The sequence below is a fragment of the Sorex araneus genome, chromosome 2 (genome assembly GCF_027595985.1).
Source record: "Sorex araneus isolate mSorAra2 chromosome 2, mSorAra2.pri, whole genome shotgun sequence".
Lineage (NCBI taxonomy): Eukaryota > Metazoa > Chordata > Mammalia > Eulipotyphla > Soricidae > Sorex > Sorex araneus.
Genome location: NC_073303.1, coordinates 133287174 through 133310101, shown reverse-complemented (window position 1 = coordinate 133310101; position 22928 = coordinate 133287174). Strand labels below are relative to the sequence as shown.

The following is a 22928-nucleotide window of genomic DNA, read 5'->3' as shown; positions in this document are numbered from 1 at the left end:
GATCCCAGAGGCACACAAACCAATCTTGGAATGCAGCAGTTGCTGGCAGAAATACTCTGGACTTAATTACTAAAATACCAGAATTCAAAAACCATGCAGCCGCTTTCATGGCCATGCAACATCATACTCTTCATTTTCAGCAATAGAAAAAAAATGATCTAATGATGCCTTTTCAGCAGGTCTGATTGTCGGGGGTGTGTGGGGGGAAATTCCAAATAATAATAGTGGGTTTTCTGTTGAAAATTGAATGTAGTCAAAGTAAAGAGAGAGTAAAGTGAAAATCACTTGCCACACAGGCAGGGTGGGGAGTGGGAGGGTGGTATACAGGGGTTCTTGGTGATGGAACATGTGCACTGGTGAAGGGATGAATGTTAGATCATTGTATGACTGAGACTTAATCCTGAAAGCTTTGTAACTGTTTTCACTGTTTTCACAGTGATTCCATAAAAAAATTAATTAATTTTTAAAAAAGAATAAGAAGATAAGAAGAGATGAGATTTTAAAAAGTACAAAAAAGAGGTGAAGAGAAAAGGAAGGTAAAGTGAGGCAGTCCAATATCTCCGTGTGGCTCTAAGAGAAGAGATGAAGAAAGAAAGGTCTATTCAAAAAGATAATGTCTCAGAATTTTCCAGGATTGATAAAAAGTATGAAACTTCTGAAGCCCAGAAAATTGTTAGGAGACTAAAAAAAGAAATATGAACCCTTTTCAGTGGAACTGCAGAAAATCACCAGCAAAAACTAGATCTTCAGACAACCGGGAAGGGAATCATCTACAGAAGATGCCAATGAGAGGAACAGTCAACTTCCCAGCAGCTACAGTGGACATCGAAGACAATGGATACATGCAGTGTGCCGAGAGAGAAAAAGCTGGAAGTATATGCTCCATAAAGAACAATCTTTCAAAAGCATCTTGGACTATTCTTCAAAACAGACATAGTCTGGGGCCCGGGTGTAGCTCAGCAGTGGGGCTATTAGCTTGAGCATGTGAGACCCAGGGTTCAAGTCCCAGCGCTGCAAAAAAGGAAAAGGAAAAAAAGAAAACGTTCTTACATCAGAACCAAATTTATCAATCATATACCCTAAAGGAAAGTACAGAGCAAAACAACCGTAAAGCCAAAAGATTCAAGAAGGAATAATTAGCAATGACAATGGTAAATATGTGTATAAATAAAAAAATAGTGAATGTATAAAATAACAATACTTTTTGCTTTGTGGGCTTAACAAAACAGAGCAAACCTAGCAATTTTAAAGGGACGATCAGGATATATGATATATGAGAAACATAACCTTGAGTTGTGGCAAAGTGCATTTAAGTTCTCAAGCTGACTTTAAAGAATGTAAACAGAGTGTATGCACATCCAATTTGATAGAGCTTGAAATTATAGAAAATTTTCACCAAAAGAAATCAATGTGTATAACAAAAATCAATAAATAGCGATCTAAATATGTTATTTAGAGACGGCATAATTACTAAAAGAATCAGTCAAGAGAGCTAAAAGAGGTTGATTCTGAAAAGCAAAAAGTGAAGGTAAGAGTCAGGCTTTTTATAATAGCTTTATAAAGCAACTTGATGTTTAAACTGTGTTGTATTTTATTAAAACCATATTTTGAAACTTGGCTGGCTGGGTAGAAGGCTGCAGTGTGACCATTTCACCTTCAATACAGGGCCCTCCCCACCTTATTGCTCTCAAATTCCTAATGTATATATCTGTTAGAAAATATGAGTATACAATTCACAAAAGAAAATAAGAAAAAATGAGAATTTTGATGGAAAAAAAATGAAACAGATCCAAAATACAAAAGCTCTCAACATTTTTAAAAGGCCTCCAGGAGCAGCGTGAAAGCTGCTTGTTTGCCCTCACGCCATGAAGAGAGAGGACCCCCTTCCGGACCCCACGTCTCCCTTCTGGGAGGAAATGCTCCCGCACTGCTCTGGGCATCCAGGGCCGCCCGTCAGTGCTGGCCCACCGGCCAGGCAGCGGCTGGTCAGTGCTGGGACCCTGTGATGCGGGGCTTCTCTAGCCCGGCGGTGCTGGGGCCACCTGGACCCCTCCAGACTGCTCAGGGGTCACTAGGCAGTACTGGGGATCCAACTTGGGCCTCACACATGTGTCCTCGCCCTTTGCCCTTTCACCTCAGCCCTGAAATTCAGTTCTCAGTAAGAAAGGCTGTGGGTAACGCATGCACTGTGTTAGTCAGACTCGGAGTTAGATTTCTGGCTCAACCATCTGAAGATGCCTGATTTCCCTGAGCCTTGTCATCTGCGCGCACCTGTGAAATGGGAGACAGTTGCAGCACCTGCCTCCCCTCCAGGCTGCCCCTGAGTGTCCCATTAGCTGTGGGGCACTGAAAGCTACAGCAACCATCACAGGGATGAAGACCTAGCAACTTCCACCAGGCTGTGGCTCCCAGTCCTAGCAAAGAGGGCCCTGGGGGCGGGCGTCAGGGTAAGAGCTGCTGGGAGGGGGGCCTGCAGCCCGGATGGGGAGGAGGTGGGTGTTAGGAAAGAGCTGCTGGGAGGGGGGCCTGCAGCCCGATGGGGAGGAGGTGAGTGTCAGGTAAGAGCTGCTGGGAGGGGGGCCTGCAGCCCGATGAGGAGGGCAGGGCCTCTGGCAGGAAGACACTGAGGTCACTCACTGGCTCAGGTCCCAGCACTAAGTCTCCCCCCGCTCCCCGCACCATTTCTGTTTGCGGTCACTCCAGGCAATGGTCAGGAACAGCTGGGTGCTGGGGACAGAGCAGGGGTCTCCCGAGCTTGAGGCTTGAGCCCGCTGCGGCTCCCTTGGGTGCCACCCCTGTCCCCTGCTCTGGCTCAGCGGCCACTGTCCTGCTCCATCACTCTGAAGGGCTCTAAGAACAGGTCAGGGGCTGTGTCAGACCGGGCCCACAGGCCAACTGGGACCTCCTGGCTGTAGCTGGGCAGGGGCACGGCTCCCACCCTATGTGTCCTCGGAAGCCCGGGCAGGTCCCCCAAGCCTGTGGCACAGGGCCAGGCTGGCTTCCTGTTCTGGTTCCGGATCCATACAAAGCTGGAGCAGGAGAATGATTCTGAGTAAGTTCGGAACCACCACAGGCAAGAAAGGGTACTAGGAGACCTGCTTGTAGCCTATGGGGAAAGAAGTGTCCCCAAGGGGGCTGCCTCGGGCCCTGGAGCAGAGGGTGGGCCCCCGCGGTCACTGGGTTGCCCCTGCTGCCCACCTCTCCCGAGGCCAGCACAGAGCCAGAGCACATGAGTCAGTCCCCCTCCTCACGGCAAAGAGCTGCATGGGGTCGTGGACATCCGATGTCCAGTACTCCCAGAGCTGGGAAGGCCAGACAGCCTCCTGGGCTCGGCCGGGAGGGTGAGCTGAGACCCACTGACGGCAGAGTCTCAAAGTTCTGCACACGCAGTTGACAGCTTCCACCTCGGCCCGATCTTAATGTTTCCCAACATCTGTTTGTGCGCCCACAGCATGAGGGAGGTGGGGGACGGCTTCCTAATGAGCAGCCCCATGCCCCCCCCCCCAATTGTTGCTGAGCAGAGGGAGGGTGTGGACAGGGAGCACGGCCACGTCATGCACAGAGGCAATTTCCTCCCAAGCGCCCGCCCAACGCCTCCGAGACCTGCCGCTGCCAGGGAGAGAAGGAGTTTTCCTCCTCTTTTCTGCCCACAGGGACTCATTCCACAGTGCTGAGGATGTCACAGAGCACCTCACATGACAGCTCGACCAGGTCCAGAGGTACCACCGCCCAGGCAAACTGCAAAGAGTTTAAGTTGAAAGTCACCAGCTCCAGGGCAGGATCACAGACAGCATCTGAAGCCAGGCCTCGGTCCTGCATTCCCCAGCTAGCTCAGTAACTGAGCAGGGCCCCTGCCACAGACACACACACACACACACACACACACACACACACACACACATGCACACGCACAAGCACACAGGCGCACACACACGTGCACGCACACATGCGCACACAAACACACGCATGTGCACGCATACACACATGCACACACGCGCACACACGTGTGCTGCAGAAGAGGCTCTGGAAGCAGCGTGGACAGCTGCCCCTCGGAGCTGGCAGGTGGAGCAAGCAGTGTCTGGATCCACACTCACACCTAATCACTTTCCCGGATGTGCAATATGCATCACCAAGCAGAAGAGAGGGCCACAAAGAGAGGGTCCCGCCAGCGTGGAGAAGGAGCGGGAAGGGCAAGAAACACCTGTTCTGGAGCTCTGAGTCTGGGACCATGTCCTCGCTTTGAAGCTGGAGAGGAAGGTCAGGCAGGCAGTTAGCTCTTGGGGATGGACGGGGAGGAGGGGCAGGAAGTGGCAGAGGGAGGGGCGAGGAGGGTCAAGGATGGAGTCACCCAGAAAGGAGAGAAAGGGCAGCGAAGGAGACGTGTGGCATGGGAAGGGTGGGGCAGATTCAGGAGGGCTGAGATGTGTCCGGGAAAGGCCAGAGGACCGGCCTTGAGGCCAGAGGCCAGTGTCGCCCGGAGCCAGGAGATGACGACCACAGCCTGGGGCTGGTGCCGTGGGGGACAGCAGGACGCCCACCCCCAGGACTCCCCTCCTGCTCCCCCCATAGCTTCCCCAGGACCCTGATTTGGGAGGTCTTTTTAGGGGAGGCCTTGCAAGGTCGCTGTTCCCGGAGCAGCCAGTTCTCACAGCCGAGGGGCTTTGTCTGTGAGGTTTAACAGAGGCCACAGTCTGTCAGTCCTGGCAGGGGGCGGGTTGAGGCCAGGGTCCCCACTATGTACTCAGCCTTGGGTGACGGGGCTTGAGGCCAGCGGGGTCCAGATTCAGCGCGAGCCGTGGGCGCACACGTGCTCTCCTAGGCCCAGCCGGGGTCCGAAGACCCCTAAGGGTCCGTCACTCACCAGGGAGAAGCGGAGAGGAGAGATTATTATGAAGTGTTGGGGGTGAGGCTGGGCTGCACCTGCTCTGTGCTTGGAGGTCTCACCCACCAGGCAGTGTCGGAGACTGGAATGGGCTCTACCATGTGGAAAGCACACATGTGACCCCTGGGACCATCTCTCCCACTCCCCTGCTTCATTGATAATAAACTCTTGTGGTGTCGTGGAGGCCTATAAACTGCAAGAATAGGGCATTGTTGAAAAGGACTTTAGGGAGAATTTCATTATATTGCTATTCTCAGAGATCAAATTATGAAATCCTACACATTTGCTATTTGAAAAGCACCTTGGGGGGCTGGAGTGATAGCACAGTGGAATAGCCCTGTTAAACCCCACGAACAAAGTGTTTGCCTTGCATGTGGCCAACCCGGGTTCGATTCCCAGCATCCTATATGGTCCCCCAAGCACCACCAGGAGCGATTCCTGAGTGCATGAGCCAGGAGTAACCCTGTGCAGCACCGTGTGAGCCAAAAACTAAAAAAAAAAAAGCACATTTTAGGGATCCTAAATCATGGTGTTAGATGCTGACAATAAACTGCATGGATTTATGCCCCCATTTTACAGTAGAGAAGACTGAGGCTCAAGATGGTGGTCATTTATCCAGAGTAACACAAAAGCCAGTGTCCTCCCTAATTAACCACACCCAAACGGGAACCAGCAGGATGGAGAAGATGGAAAGCAGTCAGCTCCTCCCAAACTACAGGCAGTGTGAAGCCTGCATCACTGGCCCGGACCCAACACTAGGGAAACTCGCACCCTATGCTGACGGCGCTGGGGCCCAGGCTTCAGGTCCCTGATGGCAGCCACGAGCAGCAGGCACGAACTGCAAAAATAGTCATTTCCATACTCATGAGAATGGTTGTTATTGATAAAATTGGGAAAGTACAAATGTGGGTGAGGATGAGGAGAACCTGAGGAAGGCAAATGGTGGCCCATTAGAAAGGTAGGCAGAATTAGCAGGTGACCCAGTTGTTCCACTGGAAACATACACAGAACTGAAAGAAGGGAACTTGCATACCCCTATTATGCACAATGATACCACAACAGCCAAAACAGGTGGAAGTAACCCAAGTGTCTCCAGATAAATGGATAAACAAGACGTGGTACACAGAGAGAGAGAGAGAGAGAGAGAGAGAGAGAGAGAGAGAGAGAGAGAGAGAGAGCAATAACGGAATACCAACCTTAAAGGAAGAGAAATCCTGGCACTTTTACAACACCGGTGGGCCTCCCAAACTCTTGGTGAAATAAGCTAGACAAATATTACCTGATTCCTCTTCTGTAGTATCAAGAATGGGCAAAGTCACAGGGCTTGAAAGTAGAAAAAAGTCAGCAGAGGTTGGGGAGAGGAAGACTTGGGGAGTTCTTAGTGAATTTCTATTTGGGAATCAACAAAAAAGTCCTAGAAGTGGATGCTTGTACAAACTGTGAAAGTTCTTGATACTGATGAATTGTCCACTTAATTTGATTGAAAGGGGTTTTGTATATTTGTGTTTTTTACCAACCAGAAGATATATAGATATGTGTGTATACATATATGCGTGTGCATGGGTATATACACACGTGTGGAGATATATATGCATATATGTATATATTTGCTGAGCTTCACCCCACCTAGTCACCCCCAGGAGCTACTGCATAAGGTCGCTGAGAAGCCACCAGGGTGCAGTGGGGTGTCAGAGGCAGGCCTGGAGTTTAGAAGGCGGGGCTGGGGCGGGAATCCTCCCTATGTACCCCACCCAGCCCAGAAAACAACAGATTGCACAGAGGAGGGACTCTGGGCTGGCCGCCTTCGCCTTCGCCTGACTCCTCCAGACCAGGGATCTGGGCCGGATGCAGGCGGTGGGCTATTCTAGGGCAGCAGGAATTGTGGGGGCGGGGCGGGCTGCCATCTCCCCAGAAGGGCGGTGCCTGGGTCACAGGCTGTGTTTTGAAAGGCGGCTGCGGATGCAATGATTCTGGGTGGAGGCGTTTGGAAGCCAAGAGTGTGTGAACAAAGGCCCGGCTCCAGGGAGTTTCCTCCCTTCCCAGTGCTGATCTCACAGTGCAGCTCGCCTGGAGAGCACAGGGTCGGCCGTGGGAAGAGGCCCCGGAGAGCGTCTCCTAACGGGAAGCCAGGACTCCCCAGGCCCCCCAAAATGTGAGGGCGGGTGGGCTTCGGGTCAGCTGGGGAGATAGGGAGGTCTGCAGCAAAGCAAACAGAGTGCCATGGGCGCTGAGTCTGTGGTGAAGCTTCTAAAGGGGAACACAGACTCTTGAGGTGGCCGCTGGGGACGGGTGGGGGGGTGGGCCGGGCAGTCGGGGAGGGGACCCAGGCAGGAGTGAAAGATGAATGACCTCAATGTGACCTCAAACTCTTGGATTTAAAAATATTCCATAGGCTGAAAAAAAATTTTTTAAGAAGTCTTGAGGGAAAAGGCCGAGGGTGAAAGGTCAGAAGATTCCCAGCAGTGAGGGAAGTGACCCAAAGGGTTTTCTGAGGGGGTGACGCCTTGTTGGGGAGCGGGGTACATCTCCCTGGCTGCCTCCGTTTTCTTAACCACTCTCACCCTTTGAAAAATAAAGGCCCAAAGGGGCTTAGTGAGGTCAAGGGCAGTTTACAGGGGGTCTGAGGGGGGTTCCCAGTGAGGTGAAGGGGTGAGGGGCACGGCAAGGATGCAGGGCTGCCTCCTGTCACCCTAACATTCACTCACACCCCGGAGGAAGCCTGGTCGCAGGGCTCCACCAAAGGAGGCCTGCCAGGTTAGCGAAACAATAAAACGGCAAGGAAAAACATCCTGGTTCCTAGGAGGAAGGGGGAAGGGGGCAGGAAGAGGGGGGCTGCCCGGGGCGCAGGGCCAGGGCCAGACTACACCCCAGCCCTGGCCGCTGGCTCTTAAGTTCTGTTCCTTCTCCAAAGACTCCACAGAAGCAAGAGCACGGCCCTGGTGGGCGCAGCCTGCAGGGGGCGGAGCGTGGTCTGGACAGGACAAAGGGGCGTCCTCACTGGCCAGGGAAGCAGCCCGTGAGCAGTGAGGGGCCCACCAGGAGGCCCAGGGTATAACCGTAAAACCTACTTAAAGGGATAGAAGCAAAGAGGTTTTTAAGATTAAGACTGGAAAACCTGACAAGCTTTCCAAATGTTTAACTTGACCAGACTTTTAAGCCAGCTGTATACCACATTTAAAAGACAAAATTAAGGAGATAGACAGCAAGTGATTTGTTTGCCTGGCATGTAGTTAACCCGGTTCAGTGCCCAGCACCACATATGGTCCGCCAAGTATCCACAGGAGCGATCTCTGACCACTGCCAGGTGCAGCCTCCAAAAAGGGAAGCAGGAGAGGGCAGAGAAAGACACCCCGCCCCACCCCCAGGCCGGGCCTCCAGGCCTCACTCACTCCAGTCCAGACAGTAGCTCCCGGGCCCAAATCGGGGTGTGAGTTTGAGCACTGATGGAGCCCACTGTCCAAAAGGAATCACTGGTACCAACCAGATTCAGAAAAGGGAAGGAGATGTAGTACAGAAGGGACCAGAATGATGAATATGTGTGAGCAAGAAGAGGGGGTGAAAAGGCAGAGCGGTGAAGGCTCTGGATGGGGCCTGGAGCCTGGGCGGCAGAAGGGATGCCTGCTCACAGCTCTGCTGTCTGCGGCCAAAGCAAGGTGCTCACTTGGCAGAAGCTGCCTCTGGGCCCAGAGCACCAACAAGAGTGGTCCGAGCACTGAGCCAGGAGTCAGCCCTGAGCGTGGCAGGTGTGGCCCAAACCTCCCCATTCTCAAAAAAGGGGGAAAGGGAAGTAAAGCCTGAGAGGAGGCCAAGACATAACTTGGCTCAGGCCAAAGTGCCCATTTCACGAGCATGTATTCCCGAGCCCCTTCCCCAGGCAGCCCTCAGGAGAACAAAAATGAGCAGAACCTGGAGAACCCTCATCAGGCTATGGGAGCACCCCTGGAAATGTTCACAGAGGTGGCCCGGTGTGCAGCCCCTGTCAAGCACTGTGTGAGCAGCACTACAGACCCCCACTGCAAGAACTACAAGGGACTGCGCGGGAGCACCCCGAGTGTGCGAGCAGCCCCAGTGTGTGAGCACCCCCAGTGTGTGAGCACCCCCCAGTGTGTGAGTACCACCCCCTAGTGTGTGAGCACCCCCACCCAGTGTGTGAGCACCCCCCAGTGTGTGAGCACCTCCAATGTGTGAGCAACCCCCAGTGTGTGAGTACCATCCCCTAGTGTGTGAGCACCCCCACCCAGTGTGTGAGCACCCCCCAGTGTGTGAGCACCTCCAATGTGTGAGCACCCCCAGTGTGTGAGCACCCCCACCCAGTGTGTGAGCACCCTCCAGTGTGTGAGCACCTCCAATGTGCGAGCACCCCCAGTGTGTGAGCACCACCCCCTAGTGTGTGAGCACCCCCCAGTGTGTGAGCACCCCCAATGTGTGAGCACCCCCCAGTGTGTGAGCACCCCCAATGTGTGAGCACCCCCCAGTGTGTGAGCACCCCCAATGTGTGAGCACCCCCCAGTGTGTGAGCACCACCTAGTGTGTAAGCACCCCCACCCAGTGTGTGAGCACCACCCAGTGTGTGAGCACCCCCAATGTGTGAGCACCCCCCAGTGTGTGAGCACCACCACCCAGTGTATGAGCACCCCCCATGTGTGAGCACTCAATAAGTTAGTACCACCACCAAGTTCGGGTGAGACCCCCCAACCACAAGAACTAGCATGGCAAAGGGGATGGAGGGAGAGAAATGTGGTAAACATGTGAACTATCTGGATGGTCCCTGAAAACATAGAACCAGATTTCTGAACAAAAGTAGTTTGGGGACTCGCCCCCTTGGAGAAAACAGGTGAATCCAGGCCTCATCCCAAGCCTCTGTCTGGCTCCCTCCCTCTTCCCGCCTCCTGGGAAAACCTGCCTCACTCCTCACCACCAGCCCAGAGGCACCACTTCCAAGGCGTCCTGCCCAGGGAGAGTGACTATTGTTCATCCTGCCCAGCTCCTGTCTGTCCTGTATGGATTCTAGCTCAGCTGACACATGTCTATCCTTTAGGAGACACGGCCCAGGGTCCCAGGGTAGAGCTTCAATCAGCGTCACTGGCCCAGGCCAAAGGCACAGCTATGATGAACATCCTACAAGGCAGGGGCAAGGGGAGACAGCACTGTCATGTCAACCAGGACAGGGAAAGGACAGAGGACTAAGGAGGCCTTCAAGATATTCTAGAATTTTCTCTTCTCCCACCCCTCTCCAACTTTCAACTCATCCTCCCTCATCTACCGTCTTATGAAAGCCCCTGCACACTTGGAGTGACAGTGACACCTGGCGTGTGCCACGAAAGCAGGAATGACCAGCATGCACACAGCAGGGGCATGTGTACAAAACTCGTCCATGTGGCAAGTTCCTCTCACACAAGAGCGCGGGGAGGCTGACGGCTGGTGAGCCTGCCACTCCACAGCTGGGACACACGGCATTGCCACCAGATGACCTGCTATACCTACATTTTAAAGTGCTTTTGTGGCCATGATATTTGCTTCACCCAGGAATCTAATTAAGAAAGCCGGATGGGATCTTAGCATACCAACAGCCTGGCCCAGAGACAGCAGCAAGTCCCGAAGGCACCACAGCCCCGAGATCCCTCCGGGCCCCACACTGAGCCAATTCACTGGGACACCCCAGATGGAGCAGGTGCAGACTCCCCGCCTACTCCAGGTGGAATCCCGGCGACCAAGAGCTTTCACAAGCAAGGCCCATGTATGCAGGTTCAGGACTAAATATCCAAGCCACATGGTGGCAGAGGCGCCAGCCAGTCCATCCTGGCTCTCCGCCTGCTCTGTGGCCTGGCTGTCACACCCACAAGCTTCCTCAAGGCGCCATCTTAGCACACCAACAGCCCTGACCCAGGGACTCCCAATGGAATCCTCAAATGGATTAGTGCCCTACAGAGAGGTTTCTGGAACCCAAGCATTTACGACATAGGAGTCCAGAAGCTCTCATGATATTCAAAATGAGCAATGGAAAATAAATTATCTAGTGTCTACCCCTGGCAAGCAGGCTTGAATGGTGGCGGGAAAATTTGGGCAAAACATAATGCTCAATAAGTAGAGAGAGAGCACTGGGGAAACTGTCTGCCATAGAGGCAGGGTGAGAGTTGGGACGGGGGGAAGGGATACTGGGGACACTGGTGGTGGAAAATGTGCACTGGTAGAGGATGGGTGTTCGATCATTATATGGCTAAATCTCATGAAAGCTTTGTAACTGTATCTCATGGTGATTCAATAAAATTTTTAAAAGAAGAGAAAAGAAGAGAAGAAAAGAAAAGAAAAGAAAAGAAAAGAAAAGAAAAGAAAAGAAAAGAAAAGAGAAAAGAAAAGAAGAGAAAAGAAAAAGAAAAAAAGAAAGCCGATGGACATTTTTTCATTCCTGCTTCTAACACAAGGAGGGCCAGCAGCAAAGGGCTGAGACCGAGTCCTCAACAGAGCTCTGCAGCTACCACCTATGTCTTCCCTCCCTGTCCGTGCAAGCGCTAAAGATAGCAGCACTCCATTACCACAGGTACGAGTGTGCTGTGAGTGACTCCCGCAGGCTCCAGGCTCTCCACCCAGGGAAGGCAATCTGTTGGAAGCCCATTAGGGCTAGACTCATTCCAGTGACACTGGTTCTGCTCCAGATGGCTCCCCAAACTCTCACTTTCGGGAGAGCCTACAGAATGTCCTTCTGAGTTCTGTGAATAAAGACATGGCCCTGGATTCTTGCCCCCTCCTCCAACTTCAGTTCTAGAGGCCAAGGCTGGCGCGGGCCAGCTGCAGAACTTGCCCTGGCCTCTGCCCTCTTCTCATCCACCCTCTCCCCCTGCCGTCTGCAGCTCCCGACTCAGCCAACACTGCCTCCGCCGTGAGCTTTTCCTAACGGTCATGACAGGACAGGAACTCCAAGCCCAGGCCCCGAGGCAGGAAGCAGGAGGGAGCTGTCACTTAGAATCGCTGCAGCCATAGGAGCTGGTCTTGCTGCCACCAACGAGATCTTGAAACACGGCCACCCAAGCCCATGGTGGCCACAGCTGTGGAACTCCTGGGCCAAGTAGGCGCCCGGAGTGAAGATGCATCCTGGAGCCTCCTCAGCGCAGTGGCCGGGCAGGGACTCTTAGGACCCCTCCTCACTCAGCCCACATGCCCAGGTTCCAGTGAAGGAGCCAAGAGGCCTGAGTCTCCTCACACCTTGTACCAGCCTGGGGAGAGTCTGGGAGCATCACAGGATAAAAATGGATCTCACTGAGGGCCCAGAAGAGGAAAGCAGTTTGCCCCCAGCCACAATTGCAAATGCAGCAGAGCCCAAACCTGACGTCTGAAGCAGCTTTGACCTCTAGCCGTTCCCCAAATGTGCCTCAAACGGTAGCTGGGGCAGTTATGAAACTGCTTTACTGGTTTTCAGAACTTTCCATGTTCCATGAGCCTCAGCCCACCCCATCTCCCACTGAGAAGCAGCTGCGTTTGCCAGACCATCCAAGATGATCTTATATCATGGCCTGAACAAAGACAGGAAAGTTTCGGAGCACAAAGTGAAATTCACAGGCCATGGGTGGGGGTTGGGTGGGAGCAGAGGCGGGACGAGGACAGCTGGGGAGCTACAGTCCGAGCACAGTGAGAGCCCTAAAACAAAATGGAGATCTCCGCTCCACCGCCTCCCCTTCTTCTGGAAATTAGCTTCCTGTCACTTAGTAAAGACAGATGTTAAGGCTCTCGTAAAGCTGAGAATCCTAGGGCTTTATGCACACAACGAGAATGTTCAAAAACTGTCTTCTTGCAGGCCCAACACAGAAATCTACGCCTGTCCAGGAGGCCCTCACCCCACTCTCACTGGAAAAGCACCAGCCCTCCTGCCCATCCAAATCCCCACTTTCCAGCACCTTTTGAAATACGACCCCACTCTCAACACCCCCCTGCCGCAGAGAAGCCACTGCCTGGGCATGACCGTGGCAAAGAGCTGCCTGCAGGAGAGCAACAACATCACGCACACACACATGCACACATGCACGCATGCGTGTGTGCGCTCCTACTGGCCGGACGGCCACTGAAACAGCTTCTCTTCCGCAGGCTTCAGACCAGAGGATGAGGTGGAATCCACAGGTTATCAGAGAGGTGCTGTATTGATCCCTCCCACCACTACATACACACTCACACATACTTATCACCCCAGAGAGGCCATCAAAAGATATCTGGGTAGGAGAAAAAGGTAGGAAGAAAGGTGCTTATTTTAAAGTCCCAGAGAGTCCAAGGGTTTGTGCACTTTCCACAGCACACTCTGTGATCCCCAGCACCGTGTACAGCTCCCTGAACACACCGGGATCGAACCCTGAGCACAGAGCAGGGACAAGCCCTGGACTCCACTGGGGGTGGCCAAACCTCTCTTCCCACAAATAAAAATTAAATTAAAATGCACAGTGGCGTGGCAAACAGGACGGGTGAGATCAACAGCATCCCACACTGCTGGTGAAAATGTCACATGGTGTTTTGATGGCACAGAGCAGCTCAGAGACAGCGCTGCAGGAATGCATCAGGTTACTCCCCCCACATTCCCATGGACCTACCTGTCCTCTTCTCAATCATTTATTCAACAAATGTCACGAGTTCACCTTGCGTCAGGCTGAACCAGCTCTGGTTCCCACCTTCCTTTTCCCTTCCATCCCTTGATCCCCTCTCCTCATCCCTCACTGCTCCTGAGAGAAAATCTGACTCCTACCTGTGCTTTTCCTGGGCACTTGCACAGGCTAAGCCCTTAGCCAGGAAGGTTCATTCCACTGGAGCAGGGGACACCATGAGCCTCGTCTCCAAGACAAGGAGGAGGGCAGCATGCACACAGTGTATCTCCTGGCCTGCTGGGAGGGGCCCACAGCAGGGAGAGGGGCTGGAGCAGGCCAGGGTGAGAGAGTTGGGCCTGAGAACCTGCACCCCAGCAGGGGTCTGGGCCTTGTGACCCAGAGGGCTTTCATCTAAGCAAGGTGGTGACTGGTTTGGGGAGGCCGCAAGCCAAGGGAGAGGATGAGCGTGCTCAGGGGAGGCCTGAGGAGCCCAGAGCAGATCTGAGCAGCTCTGGAAGTGGAGCGGGGAGAGGACACAGGATGGATGGGTGAGAGGAGAGCTGCGGCCGGAGGCTCCCAGGGGTGCTGCTGCCCACGGCTGCACGGCAAGAGGGGCAGGTGGGACCAGGGGCTGCTCTCATGTCACTAGCAAACACCCCCTGGGCAAGGCAACACCTGCTATCTCCCACCTGGCCCCTGCCTGGCCTTGAGATGCCTCACATACTCTCAGAGCCTTCCTTTAGGCTTCAAGATGTCTGACTCCCTTTTCCTTTATCAAATATATATATATATATTTGATATATATATATTTGATATATATATATATATATATATTTGTTTTCCCACCTCTGCATTGCATTCTCTCCCCGCGCTGCACGGTGGCCAGGAGTGGGTGAAGAGGCAGCTCTCAAAGGAAAGCCAGGCTGCAGCCTCAGGATAGAGGGACAGAGGACGGGGAGACCAGCCCCTGCTCGGGGCCATGCTTGGTGGTGGGGCCCCCGCTGTGTCCCACGCAGACACCCTCTAGGTGCCTCTGCTTCTTTTCAGGTTGGTGGGAATGACAGGAGCTCCCTCAGGCATCAGTGACATGCGGACAGGCCTATAAATAGGACATCATTTACCATCTGCCCTGTAAACCACCGTGCTCTACATGTGCTCTGCCTTGCATTCTCCTGCTGGTCCCCGTCACCAGTGTCTCCTCAGCCCATCCCCCACCCAACCCTATTTCCAAATCTTTTTTCAAAAAGGCAAGAGGAAAATTACAGTTCTGTCCCTATGTTCACTGCAGCACTGTTCATAATAGCCCAAATCTGGAAACAACCTACCCCAGTATCCAAGAACAAATGACTGGATTAAGAAATTATGGTGTGTGTGTGTGTGTGTGTGTGTGTGTGTGTGTGTAAAATGGAATACTGCTCAGTTATAACAAAAGATGAAATCATGCAATTTGCTGCTTTGGGGCTGAATCTGGAGAATAGCATGCAGAGTGAGTCTGCCAGAGGAGAGGACAGGCACAGAATGATCTCTCATATAGAAACAGTGAGAGATTAGCTAGTCAAGGACAAGAGACCCTGAGGACTGGTCTGCAGAACAGCTGACCAGAGGGCGGGGGGAGCTGGTGGGGGGCAAAGGGGGACACTTCGACGTCGGGTGTAGCGTTGGAGCATCGTATGCATTAAGCCCTATCACGAACATTATGAATCATGGTTTCTGAAATAAATAAATAAAAATGTTGAAAAAAAAGTTTTAGAGGCAAGAAAGGGGAGAAGAGGGGAGTGGGGACAGAGCAGGTAAGGAGGAGCTGGCGAGGCCCTCAGGGGTAGAAAGACTCTGTCCCTGAGTAGCCAGGCCTCCTGAGTGTGGCCATGGCAAGCAAACTGAGTCCAGGGGGCTGCCGCTCCTCGGGTGCCATGCAGTCTGGCCTGTGTACCCTGGGGAAGAGAAGCCGCCCCTCACTTCTCTTGGGGAGGGCCTTGGTGCCCAGGGCTAGAAAATGCCAAGGACCCAGGTCAGGCCAAGGGACATCAGGCCTCTCCCCTTCAGTATCCGAACCTGCATCACACAAGCGGTGGCGGGGACAGAGCACAGCCCGCTGAAAACCGCAGCTGCCACGTTTGTTCCCTGCTTCTTTCAGGGTGTCTCTGAGCAAGCGAATCCCAAGACTCCTTTTGGGGGCTGGGAAGGACTCCGGGATCCCCCCAGGGCAGAGCCTCCTGCCCACTCTGCAGGACTCAAACTGCAGCAAGTGCCACCTGCACCTATCACCCCCCAGCTCCCCCACCCCATGCAGCTCGTAGGCAAAAAACATCAGTTCAGCATTTGTTGGCAGGTGTAAGGAAGCAATAAGAGGGTTCCTGCAAGGTTAAGAAGAGAATGCGGCTTCTAATTAGATATGAAGGCTCTTATCCCCCGCAAGGTTACTGTCTAAACTCTCCTCTTTTATTAAGGTCTGCTGTCTGCATCCAGAACTTCTGAAGAAGCATGACTATGTAATGATGCACATGAAGTCACTTATTCATGGTTCTGAGTTTAGGAATACTTGGGTTTGAATAATTTGGCTTCACCAAAGAGTAGCGGTGCCACTGTGAACAATTTTTCAATGTCTCTAATACAGTTTTTATTTATTAATTTACCCGTGGCTTATTCAATATGCCAAAAACAGTAACAACAAGTCTCACAATGGAGACGTTACTGGTGCCTGCTCAAGCAAATTGATGAACAACGGGACGACAGTGCTACAGTGCTACATACAATAATAACAAACAATAGGCAACAAAAGGTAGTAATCTGTTTTCATGTCTTTCTATTTACAACTCAAGTAAAGCAACACTAAATACTCAAAATTATCACTATTATGATTATGTGATACTTATTTGTATCCCCCCAACCATATGCTTCTTGAACACAGAGATGAAGACTTAATTTTTCACCATCGTCCAGCATAATTTAACACTAGTTCATGAATAAAAATGTGGGGGCTGGGGAGATGTGGCTTTCAACACACAAACTGCAGGTCATCGCAATCCCCACAACAGGGCAAGCGAATTCTCGGGAGTCCCCCCAGCACCTCACAACTTGGTGCTGGGACAGCAGGACCCTGGGGCCTGGGGGAAGCCCCTGCCTTCCCCGTTCGGCACTGGGGGAGATTGTGATTAAGGCACAGTGACCCTCCCTTACTGGCAGCACTGGGGACATGGTGATTAAGGCGCAGTGACCCTCCCTTCCTGGGCAGCACTGGTGAGATGGTGGCACCGAGTGACGGCAGGCAGTGGAGGTGGCTCTGAGGGGCTGGGCCGGCACTTCCTCTTCCCGCGGAAGCTGTACTCTTCTAAGATCATTCTTCCTGGGGCTGCTGCTCAGCAACTCCACGTCATTTCCCCTCTGTGAGAAAAGTTTCTTTCCCCTGCAGCTATTTTCCTAGTGTCTGAAATCTGCCCCCCACCCCCACCCCTCACGTGCAGAAACCACCATGAAGCAAAAGTCAAGACAGACAGAAACTGAAGCCCTCAACTCAGAACTCTGGCTCAGAGGCCCAAAGCTGTTCAGAGAAACAAACCAAGAGAAAGAAACCTCTGAAGTGTCTCAGGATCGTCCCCCAAAACTGGCCGCAACAGACCTCACAGAACAGCCAGCAGGGCCACAGGTAGGCTCAAAAGCGGAACTCTTGACTGAGAAAGGGAGGGGGTATATTAGGAGGCAGCACACAAGCGGAAGCAAACCAACAATCCCAAACCCACCAAAGAGGCGGAAAAAAACTGGAAATGGCCTAAGAGGAGAAAAGGGGTTCCCATGAATCTGAACCCTCAGTACCTGAGGATCAGGCACTAACACTGCCCCCTATGCCCCACTAAGCCCTAAAGTGGCAAGGGCCCCAGACAGCTTCCCCAGCAGCCCAAGGAGCGCATTGTTTGCCAGCCCCCCAGCTCCCGGCCAGCCTCTTCCCTCAGGCTCAGGCCCTCCCAGCAGGTACGTGCCTGAAGGGCCCTCAGGGGTGCAGAGCTTGGCTCAAGGCAGCCCTGTTGCTCAGGGCATCCTCAAGGCCCTCTCAGCTTGGAGACTCGACCCCCCGAAGTCTTGGGAAATAACTACTTGACTAATACTGGGTGGCCCAAGAGCCCAGACATCATCCGAAGTTACTGGGAAACTTGGACTTTCAGAAACCCCCTCCAACTGCTCTCCGCTTGGTTCTTCCATTCCCTACTCTTGGAGCCAGATCCCAGCAGGCCGTGCCTGGTCCTCAACCAGGCCCCATTCCGCTTCATCTCTGCTACTCTGAGCTTCCAGCAAGTTGCCTGGGGTGCAGCCTGACAGCGGCACAAGAGTCTGTGCTCTTTGGGACAGTCTTTGTTCGCCAATCCTGGGAGGATGTGGCCCCTCCCTTCCTGTGTCGGTTCCCTGGAGCCTCCTTCCTTCTCACCTCCCAGCCTAACCAGAGGCTGGGGAGCCAAAGCTGGCGGTCATCCTTGCTGCCCCTCAGAGAAACGTGCCGGGTCACCAGAGATCACGGTGGGGGACCCTTCCAGGCACAGAAGGGGCCTCACTTTTTATCCATCCCTGTAATGTCACGCTCTCTATGGTCAGTGAGGATCCAGCCTATGAGGACACTCACCTGCCGAGGACCCCTCAAGTCAGCACCCTGCATCACTCCTGATAAGCTCAGGGTCCTCAAGCTAAGAAAGCCCGACGACTGTCCTTCCGGCCAGGACTGCCCTCTCATGGCCCAGCATCCCAACTCCCCAAATCTACACTGTTCCCCATCACTGCTCTAAAAAGAGAAAGTCAGGAAACATTCTCTTTTATGTTCTCTTATGTTTTATTTCTTCCCGTGGAACTTCAAAACAATGGAAGCCATGGACACTGGGCCCCCGTGGGGTGTCTGCTCTCCCCCTCCCTTTCCTTAATGTTCCTCAGAGGGGCGAGCACCAGGGATGGAGAAGTTCCCAAGCACGGAACATTTCACAGCGGTAACAGTCCTACTGAATGTGGACTTGGATTTTTATTGGAGGAGGGGAAATTCTTCTAAACTTTTCTTATTTTTAATTTTTATTAGTCCTTTGCTGTGAGGCCACACAGGCTGTGCTCCTAGCCCTGGTGGTGCTGGGAATGGAGCCCAGGAGGGCCATAGGCAAAGCCAGTGCCTCCCCCACGGCACTCCCCTCTAGCCCTTAGCTCCCTCAACCAGACCAAGCACCCCTGGCTTCTGTGAAGCAGATCCATGCATATACCAAAAGTTTGTGTGGAACAAGAAGTGAGCTGTGCATTCCCTGGAGATGCAGTCTTCACCAGATCTCTGCCTAGCTGGCGGGCGCCCTGCTTCTTAAGACAGCCCTGAAAGGAGGAAGCAGAGGCCGCCTCGGACAAGCTCCTTCAGCAACTTCTACTCTCCTTTGTCCCACCGGCTGGGGAGCCAGAGGGTTGGGCATCACTGTTTCCATTTCACAGATGAAGAAACTGAGTTCAAGGCAGTCCCCAGAGGTCACAGTGGGGTGCCGGCTGGAATTCCACACATTCCTAACGGTTTCTTCCAGACCTAAAGAAGGCCCTGGATGAAAGGGTGGGGGGGGCTCTCTCTGGGCCTGGGGGCTGGGCATGGGGCATGGGCCCCAGCCGGGAGAGCAGGAAGCGGGGCACCAAACAGGGCTGCCTGCTGCAAACCCTGGCAGCCCCCAGCCCCCGCCCCCATGCCCCGGCCCTCTGCTTTTGGAGTGGGTGGGCTTCCAAGAGTACCTTTGTCTTACGTTACCGCCCCCCAGGCTCAGACCCTCAACTAACTCTCGGGGACTTTCCTCTCAAGCGCCCAACCTGCGCGGGCCGCTCCCGTAACTATCTGGGGAAGGAGTGGGCGGGGGGGGGGGGGCGGCGAGGGCCCGGAGGCTTGTTTTAGAGAAGGGGCGCGGCGCCCCCGCGAGAGCGAAGTTTCCTCCCAGAGGGAAAGGGGGTGGAAGCGCAGCTACACCCCGAGCGGCCCGCGCGCGCCCCGCGCCGCCCTCCGCCCCGCCGGCGGGCCCCACTCACCCGGGCCGGGCGGCGGCAGCAGCAGCAGCAACAGCAGCGCGAGCGGCCGGGCCATGGTGGCGGTCACATGCCGGCCGGACAAGTGGGCGCCCCGCGGGCCGCCGCCAAACTTGTGGGCGCCGCGGGGAGGGCGCGGGACGGCCCCTCATGCTAATCGCCGTGACATCACCGCGGCCGCGGGCGCGGACGGGGCGGGAAGGGGCGGTGCGCCCGGCCGCGCGCTCCCCGCCCCCGCGCGCCTCCCTCGGGGTCCCCCGCACCCCGGGGCCACCCCGCGTCCCCCTCGGGCCACCCCGCGCCTCCCTCGGGGTCCCCCGCACCCCGGACCACCCTACGCCCTCCTCTGGGCTACCCGCACCCCCCGGGGGCCCCGCACCCCGGAACCACCCAGCGCGCTCCCCAGTGCCGCACCGCACCCTTCTCGGGGACGCCGCCTCGCGCCCTCCTCAGAGGGTGGATCCCGCATCCCGGGGCCACCCCACCGCCCCCGTACCCGCCCCCAGGTACCCCCTGCCCGAGGGGTCCAGCCTTTCCCAGCCGAGGAAAAACAGAGGAACGGAACCTTCCGAATCGCGGCCCAGAGAGTCCCACTCCTTAAATGCACCCAAACCGGTGGAAAGCAGGTGCTGGGGGTAGGGGTTTTTGCAATCAGAATTTTTCACTCAAGTGCTTTAACTTTCCAAGAAGGAAAGCCTGGCTCTCCAGCCGTGCTAGTCTGCAGTGCTCCCCTACCCCGCTCGCTAGGTCTGCCTCAGCCTCTCTCTGGCAGGTGCTGGTGGCCCTGTCTGGCTCCCTTGCACCCGGGATCCTGTCCCTTCCCTCCCCTCCCGCCAGGACACCCAAACAAGCCCCAGGGAGAAGGAACCTATGAACTGGGCACAGCCCAGGACAAAATCATTGGGACAAAGGCCCCTGCAGGCCCAGAATAAGTAGGATTTTCCCATCACTGGACCTCAGGGGAGAGATCCAGGGAGATTGAGGGAATTTTTCTTGGGGAAAGAGGTTCATTTGTTTGGACTTCTGCAAACAGGGGGTGGGGTGGGGACGTGGAGGGGGGAAAGAAAGACCAAAATGAGCAAATGACTGCACTCATGGCTCTGCAGCTGCCTTCCAGTGATTTGATTGCTCTGGGAATGTCCAATGTCTGTGACTCCTTAACTGGCTCCCTAATTCCAGATTTGCAATAATCTCAACTGAAATGCAGACTGGAGCTCCTTGGGTATCTATTGGGTTCCTCTGGGGACCCCTGACTGACTGTCAGATACTCAGGAAACTATGAGTCAAAGCTTCCGGTCAGCCCTTGTCTTCCCTTCCCTTCTGCTCCTCTCTGTAGCTGCCTCAGCTCTCCAGAGGGAGGTGCGTTGATGAGCAGCAGGTCCCAGTGACCAGGACATCTGTGGACGGACCTAGGCCCACTCAGGTCACTCAGCTCAAGGGAGTCACTTGGCAGCAAACATCAAGGATGCGCTGAGCAAACAAGCTGACCTCCAACAGAGTCATGAGTGAGTGGGGTTCCCGTTATTCTAGACTTTCCAAGAACCACACAACAGACTCTCTCTCTAGCATTCTCTAGGTCTTTCCAAGGAAGTATGACTGTGCTCCCCCTGTAAGAATTCATCTGCCCTTAGCTTCTCCTGCCCAGATGAGACACACACGTCCTGCCCAGCCGACTCGCTGAGGAGCGCTCTGGCTGCGCTGTTCCTGCCTTCCACAGAGAACATTCCATGTGGCAGGCCTGGGTTAGAGGCTCCTCAGGCTTCTCACGGGGACTCAGAGATCCTGCTAGACAATCTGTCTTCACTACTGATACTGAGGAGCAAGCAGGCACCTGCCATGAGCAATCCGTTTCAGGCACCATGATTCCAGTGGTCTCTGCCAGGGACCAACCCCGAGAACAGGCCTGAAGCAGGTACACCATGAGGACTATGGAGACAGAAATATGAGAGAAAAAGCACGAGCTCCTAACCTCACAGAGAGCCTGACTGTCCTTGGGTACAATATTGACTGCTTAGAACCAGGCATCATCAGGAGAGGAACAACGTTCTCTTTGGTCAAATGCCCGTTAATCTATCTAGACTTTTACGCATTTGTACATTCCTGGTGTATCAGGCCAATGTTCTTTATGACAAACTCTCTCAGGGGAGAGCCTTCCATCATTTGAGTTTTAAAGTTCCATTAACTATCCTCCCTGTCTGTCTCTTCCATCCATCTAGTCTCCAACTAGTCCTTCCCATTACTTCTTGGCCTCCTAAGAGAATGCCTAGCCAGCCACTGCCTTCAGGGGAGCTTAGCAGACAGGAGACAGACACAGGCCTGGGCTCAAGCTCTTCATCCCCAAGGACAGAACAAGAGGAAATGGCACGTGGAGTTGGAGACAGAAGCTTGGAACATGTTGTCACCCTTATTTCCTGGTTCTACCAGGCTTACCTGTGTGAGGGGGCTGCAATGTTCTCCTCTATCAAAGGTTGAGATTGTCTTAGGTGACTGGAAAGAAGAGCTAGCTCCGTCTCTTGATATTTTAGGCTTGGGAAAATACCTCCCAGATTAAGCAAGGAGGTAGGAAACTGTTTCCAAAGACTTGACTGTTTCCCTCCCAGGGTATAAAAATTCAGACAAGGGGATGTAGGGCTGCCAGCAGGTCAACCTGTACCCAAGGGGTGAGTGCATCAGCAGCCTGATGGTGCCTTCAGGCTTCTGATACCCCAAAATTGTCCTGTGCCTCTGGCCAAACCCCAACAACTTGGGATCAAGTTTCCTGAGAAGTCAAATGGTCAAAAGTTAAGTGGGTGGGAACCATGCCCACAAACCACAACTCAGCTATATAAGCTCATTTATTGACCTTGCTTCAGAGACCCATAAATATATCTCGAAAGAGATCAAAAGCCACAGTTAATCTCAGACCCTCACAAGACAGAAAGGACAGGGGAAAATCGGAGGGGGACAGGTCAGCCAGTGCCCAAGCAGAGCCTGTGGCAGCTGTTTGCTCCTACAACCCAAAATTGCTGCCATGAGCCCAGCTGGACTCCACCATCTTGGAACAGACCTCACGGAGACAAAATCTGCTGAAAATTCAGGTATGCGGGTTTTTTGACTGAAATCTTCAGACTTTCTCAGGGCGGGGATGGGCTGCCTTCCCAACCTCCCTGTACTTCCAGAAGCCTTGGCAGTCATGTCCAGACCCCAAAGCAGCTACCCAGTTATAAAAGCTACACCAGCCTTACCTTCCCATTAAGGACACTGTGCTTCCTGAACAAACACCATGGCCTCTTAGAATCAGTATTGCAAAACATAATGCACAAAAGGAGAGACAGAAAGAAACAGAAGAAAGCGGGGGGTGGGGGTGAATAGTAGGAGGGAAATGGGGGACATTGTTGCGGGGAAATGTATGGTGGAGGGATGGGTATTGGATGGGTATGGCTGAAACCCAGTCATGGACAGCTTTGTAATAACCAACAGGTCTATCACAGATA

General features: G+C 53.7%; 1 protein-coding gene across 3 annotated transcripts in view; it reads right to left on the bottom strand.

Moving 5' to 3' along the window:
- Positions 1-19621, bottom strand: part of HEG1 (heart development protein with EGF like domains 1) — a 99716-nt gene extending 80095 nt beyond the window's left edge. For all 3 annotated transcript variants that reach the window (XR_008628565.1, XM_055127405.1, XM_055127406.1), the window contains exon 1: positions 19459-19621. Coding sequence is in view for 2 of the 3 variants with exons in the window: in XM_055127405.1 (XP_054983380.1) it covers positions 19459-19513 (55 nt within the window). In the remaining variant the exon portion in view is untranslated. The remainder of the gene's footprint in view (positions 1-19458) is intronic.
- Between the last annotated feature and the right edge of the window lie 3307 nt (positions 19622-22928).